The 6,153-nt window shown below is 37.1% G+C and overlaps 1 protein-coding gene across 1 annotated transcript in view; it reads right to left on the reverse strand.

The window, feature by feature from the left end:
• Nucleotides 1–6,153, reverse strand: part of kif18a (kinesin family member 18A) — a 43,457-nt gene that overhangs the window by 24,918 nt on the left and 12,386 nt on the right. The window contains exons 7-9 of the mRNA XM_014026053.1: nt 5,476–5,652; nt 5,265–5,339; nt 5,060–5,160 (exon numbers count right to left, since the gene is read on the reverse strand). Coding sequence (XP_013881507.1) covers nt 5,060–5,160; nt 5,265–5,339; nt 5,476–5,652 — 353 coding nt within the window. The remainder of the gene's footprint in view (nt 1–5,059; nt 5,161–5,264; nt 5,340–5,475; nt 5,653–6,153) is intronic.

Raw genomic sequence — 6,153 nt, forward strand, 5'->3', positions numbered from 1 at the left:
GTTGGTCCTTCTTGGTGGTATGCTGACATTACCCTGGATACTGTGGCTCTTGATACATCACAAAGACTTGCTGTCTTGATCACAGATGCGCCAGCAAGAAGTGCACAAACAATTTGTCCTCTTTTAAACTCTGGTATGTCATCCATAATGTTGTGTGCATTGCAATATTTTGAGCAAGACTGTGCTCTTACCCTGCTAATTGAACCTTCACACTCTGCTCTTACTGGTGCAATGTGCAATTAATTAAGATTGGCCACCAAGCTGGTCCAATTTAGCCATGAAACCTCCCACACTAAAATGACAGGTGTTTCGCTTTCATTGTCTAACCCCTGTATTACATTTTTTTGCATGTATGGACAATAATAATGATATTGTTGATAAAAAATTGTATTAATGATTTGTATTTTGCATATATAAAATGGTGCATATAACCAGGATGTAGTTGGTATATGTGTTTTTTTTTGTGTATTTTGTTTTTGGGAATCCATTATGAATTGTAAGGTGAGGCAAAATAAGCCATTGGCTTCTGCCTCTACCCATTTGGTCATATAGGGTTAAGTTTGTTTTTGTGTGGAGTGTTCTTTAATGTGACCAAATAAAATCATTCATTCATTCAATTATATACTTTTTTTTGCACCAATGCTGCCTTCTTATGGGCTCGACACACGGGGAGTGACAAACGACAGCGATTAATGGTTGTCATTGCAACCAGGGTGAAACCCAACACACGGGGCACGATAGCAATGGAAGCGTTGCGAATCGCGCTCTCGGGTCGCTTGTCTTCACGAGATTTGATTGGATCTTCCACTGCCTCTTGTAAAGTTTATTGGTGGTTCGCAAAAAAAGCGGGTGTGCATTATGGARGTGTAAACTAAACAAATCTTGCAACGCTAATGATATTGAAAAACAAATGCACGCCAAAATACGATTTTATGAGGAAAAACTTACCGGATGACTTCACACTGGCGCCAACAAATTCACATAAAGCTGTCTTTTTTAGTAATCACTTGGTCAAGGGTCATATAAAACTGGAAAGTCTGACAGAGCTAAAATAACATTGAAAGTGTTAGCTAACTGCAGTGTGTAGCATACTCTCCACTCACTGGTCAGTCAATGAAACCCTCAGTGATTGGTTGTATGCTAAGCAACAGCGACAAAAGTTGAACATTTTCCAACTTTCATATGTTGCGTCGCAAGTTTGCGTGTGCGCGTCTACGAAAAATTTTACATGCACGATTTTCGCTGGTCGCTTTGATGGAGGAGGGCGAGCGATTGTCGCCTCATCGCACAAGTCCCATAGGAAATGAATGGAGAGCGACTGACGTCGCCTCCTGTGTTGAGCCGTTTAGATATGTAGGCTGCCCATGCAAAAGGCACTAATGCAACCCCATACCATCAGAGATGCAGGAATTTGAACTTTGCACTAATAACAAGCCAGATGGTCTCTCTCCTCTTTAGTAAGGAGGATGTGTTTATGGTTTCCAAAAAAAAAAAAAACTTAATTTTTGAATTGTCTGACAACAACAGCACAGTTTAGTTCATTTAAAGGAGTTTTAGCTCAGAGAAGATGGCATCGTTTCTGGGTTGTGTCTAAATATGGCTTCAACTTAAAAATCAAGTATCACATTGCAAAAAATCATCAGATATTAAGTACATTTTTCAACATATACAAATTAGTTTTGATATTTAATAGTCAATATACTAGGGCTGTAAATAATCCATAATGTTGTTTAACATATCAGTTGCAATGAACCCACATTTTCCTAACTCCTCATCGCGATCATCTAAACCAGCTGTGAGCATCAAGGTTAGTGAGAGTCTGTTGGGTTGACCAAATATATTATGAGCATGCAGACATGAATGCATGGTACTTGAAATATAATGGCCTTTGATTTATTGCAGTCAAAGCAGTCCTTTGTYATATTGACATTGCACTCACTGCACAGTCCTATAGCAGACCCACTACTATCCACAGTTTACAGCATGCAAAACAGCTGAACACCTCAAATTTAGATTACAAAAATCATTTATCACAAATAACAGACAGTGATGAAGTCAAAGCATAAAACTTTAAAATAATCTGCAGCTTCTGTAACGTGTCACTTCTACTCATATTGAGCAGAAAGGATATTCTTAGTGATCCGATGTAAACATGTATTTCTGGACTAGAGCTCAGGTTGATGTGCTGAATGGATGCAAGTGGCTGTCTGGATGAGAAAAGACAGCAGGAGAGTCAGGAGAGGCATGCAGGTAAATAAGGCTGCAGAGCTGTCGTTGAAATGTGACTGCACTCTTCAATGTACCTCCGGTGACGTAGGAGACGTCGTGGCCTTGCTAGACTGTTGAATTTTTAATAGTATGAGAAGCGTGCAGCTTCTATTCAGAGCCTCTCTCTGTGCGAGTTGTGAATTCTGATGCCAGTGAATGAAGTGTGTGTGGGAGTGAGATTCATTCAGCTTTTCTTTGTCCTACCCCTCCGCCCCAACCCCACACTGCCCCCAAACCCAAATACCCCAACAGATGCCACTTTATGTCTTTAAGACAACAAGATGAAACGCAGCCGTTGTAATTTAAAGAACATAAATAAAGATGCATGCTATAAAAAGGGCACAACCGTCCAAAATTAAAACTCCACATTCATTCAGTCCTGACTGCATAATCACCGCAGACAGGAAATGAAAACAGAGTGGGCCAAATTAAATTGGACTTTTTTTCCTCCAACTGTCGGAAGCAACAGTTTTCAATCCTGATCKTTTTGCCTCAAAACACAGCTGCCTTTAATCCAAGAAGTAAGTCCCCACTTGCATTCGAAGGTTTACCGAAAGCTAAAAAAGCTCAGTATTTTGTACCATTTTCTAACAGAAATATTAGCAAATTATGGCACAAAAAGTTTTCACATTTATCAGACTCCTTATAAGTATTGTTTCCAGTTTGCGTGTAAAGACTTGAATAAAATTCATAAAGTTGGTGCACTATAAAGCCTAACTTCTTAGTCACATTTCAGTATATGACCTCTTTAATGCTATAACTATAACAAGATAAAAAAATAACAAACATACAAACACATAATCCCTAAAGAAGATTCTGCATTTTATTGAAATTACCTCAATTTTTTTCATCATTTATCACATTGTTTTCTGTGAAAACTACATAAAAAGCATTAACAGCTTTTTAATGTGAAAAGATATTCTACCAGTTATGGACAGAAAAAGACTGAAAGAAAGCCTTTGTGTGTATTTTTAAAGAATTTAAATCAACAAGGCTCTAATAGCCACTAATGCGGATTGAGGTCATTGCTAAAGATAGTCCTTTGTCCACAAAGTCTTTCAAGAGATCCAAGTACCAGTTTTGTGGGGTCGCATTTCAAAACACAGGGCTGCTTAAAAATTTAAAAACATGTTTGTTGTGCAGCTTTTATACATGATATCTAAATTGATCAAGACTGCCATTGAAGCAGCTTTTAAATCAACAAGATTTTATCTTTGATAGTCAACAGTTGAGAACATTAGTTGTGGATGACACACAAGCAAATAAAATTTAAAATATATTTAACACATGCAAAAAAAAAAAAAAAAAAAAACCAAACATCTCCATCACGGATTGCTCTATAATCAGATAACTTTTAAGTGTAAAACAGGAGATTTAACAAAAAAGCTTTGAAATTTTGGTTTAAAACAAGTTTCTGCCAAAGTGAAGGAAATTCCTAAATCTTTGTCTTCTCGTGAGTGAGGTGAATTTTGAGGGTAAGACTGAAACAATGCAGCTCTCACATGATGATGTCAGGCGCTCTGAATATCAAATAAATTAGGTCAAAAAGGTTCACATTATGGATGCACAATATGTGGAAAATGCACAGTTGCAACAATATCAATTGTGATAAACCTACATTTACCCAACTCCTCTCTTTTTATTTTTTTTTACTGTCATAGACCTCAGATCATAACATTCTTAAATGTTTTCAGCATTTCAGCAAAGTTCTTCCAAATCTGCTGTAAGAATTCACAATAGTGGGGATCCATCTGATTGGCAAACATATTAGTTCAGATCAGCGATTTATTATAATAGTGACATTGCACGCTACAAGATCATCTGTACATTTGCATTTGCATTAATGCATCTGTACATTTTTTATTTTTAGTCTTTTAATTTACTCTATTTTACACATGACACTCAAACATGTGCAATGTACCAAACATCATCTCTCGTTACATGCTGTACACATTTTCTTAATATTTCTATTATTTTTATTGTACATTGCTTATGTGTATATATGTGTGCTTATTCTGTAATCCTGTTGTTTATATTTATTTTATTCTAGAGTGCTTATTTCTTTCTTTCACATTTCTCTGACCTGAACGGTTGCAGCTGTAATACCTGTAATTTCCCTCGGGGATTAATAAAYMACTGTGATTCTGATACAAATTTGTGCTYTCAATAAATTTTCAATATATCGTCCAACCTTAGCTCACACACAACTTTGTTTGTTTTATTCTATTTTTCACAGGATGTGAACCTTATTGTACAATAGATATTGGGAATCGGAGCCGCTACTCTTGTATACCAACYATGATGTAGTCTTATTTTTAAATTATTAAATTAGGGCAGACTCCCAGCATTCTGTAAAGATTGTAAATCCAAGTTAAGAGCTTCTACATCTTGTTTAGACTTGGGAGATCATKAATTACAGCTGCAGTGGAAGACAAGGAGAACAACTCTCCTAACTAAAGCCTTTTCCTTTTACAGTTATGTTGAAATGAAATTTAAAAAAAAAATTAAAACCAAAAAGTATCCAGAATGTTTAACTTGCTTCTTGCAACTGATCAGATAATTTTCCGTTAAACTACCAGCTTTGATACACAGATTGCTGCAGTTACAACGGTGGTGACTTTAACAACTTAGCTACGCTGGTGGCATGGTTTTTCACAGGATTTCTGGCTGAATCAGTTACTACATTCCAATAACAGGGTTTACGACGAAGGATTTATGACGCAGGGGAAAAAAATTATATACGTTGATTGACATCTTGCGAGCTACACTGGGAACCACGCCACATGTTTACCTTTTGAACTCCGCTTGTTTCTGAGAAGAGATTGTGTTGGAAGCCCCAGGCACCGCGATCTTCGCCTCGTATTCTTTCAGTTTCTGCTTCAACTGTAAAATCTTTATAGATGTAAAAAAATAAAAATAAAATAAAAAAATCTGTCAGAAATGAGCCACAGATGACTGAGAATCAAAATACATTGATTGTGGTTGTTTCACATTACCTCTTGCTGCTGCCTCTCACATATTACAGCATACTGACCAATATGGCTGTCGAGGCTTACGACATTACTCTTGAGCTGAAAGGCAAAGGTTCAGGGTAAAAAAACAAAACAAAAAATATATATTCAGAGATTTTTRTTTGGGTACATTTACTGACAAGAATCATTGCTGTTATATCACAGCTAACAACTACATGAAAGCTTTAGCACTAACCGAGGATTTGATCTCCTTGGCCCTGTTGGCATATTTAAGTGTGTTCTGGGTGTCGTCATATGATTTGGATGAAGGGCCAACATTTGCAATCATAACCGTTCTGCAGTTGCCCCCCAAGGAGTCCTTTAGTATCCTTGTCAGCTTGCTATCTCTATATGGTATATGGGCCTTCTTGCTCTGAAACAAATGAGGAAAATTTAAGATTAGATACAAAATTCATAGTGGAGGGTTCCTAAAAGTGTGTCGGGAGAAGCGACCGGAACAGCATGAAAGTGGAGTTCTTTTGAAACTATATTAAACTGAAAGTTTGAAAGGAACAAATACTCAAACCAGGAATCCACTACTCCAGTCAAACAGGACATAAATCAAAGCAGAAAAAGAGTATGTTGTTGCTATGGTATGCAGAGGAGTGATCACAAATCTGAGCTGCGCCTTAACATGCATTTTCCATCTGGACCACAAGAGAAGCCTCGTCACATTACACTGTTTGGTGGGGACCAATAAACCTTACAAGGAACAGGATTCAGTGTTTCCCCTAGGAAAGTGGTCTTGGTGGGGGGGGGGGACTTGTTTTATAAAAACATAAATTTACGTGACTCACCTGTAATTATGGTAATAAATTTACACATACATGAATATTTAATTGCCTAACTACATCCTAGTTAAGGACTCCTCATG

The sequence above is a fragment of the Austrofundulus limnaeus genome, unplaced genomic scaffold (assembly GCF_001266775.1).
Source record: "Austrofundulus limnaeus strain Quisiro unplaced genomic scaffold, Austrofundulus_limnaeus-1.0 Scaffold5, whole genome shotgun sequence".
In the NCBI taxonomy this organism is placed as follows: Eukaryota; Metazoa; Chordata; class Actinopteri; order Cyprinodontiformes; family Rivulidae; genus Austrofundulus; species Austrofundulus limnaeus.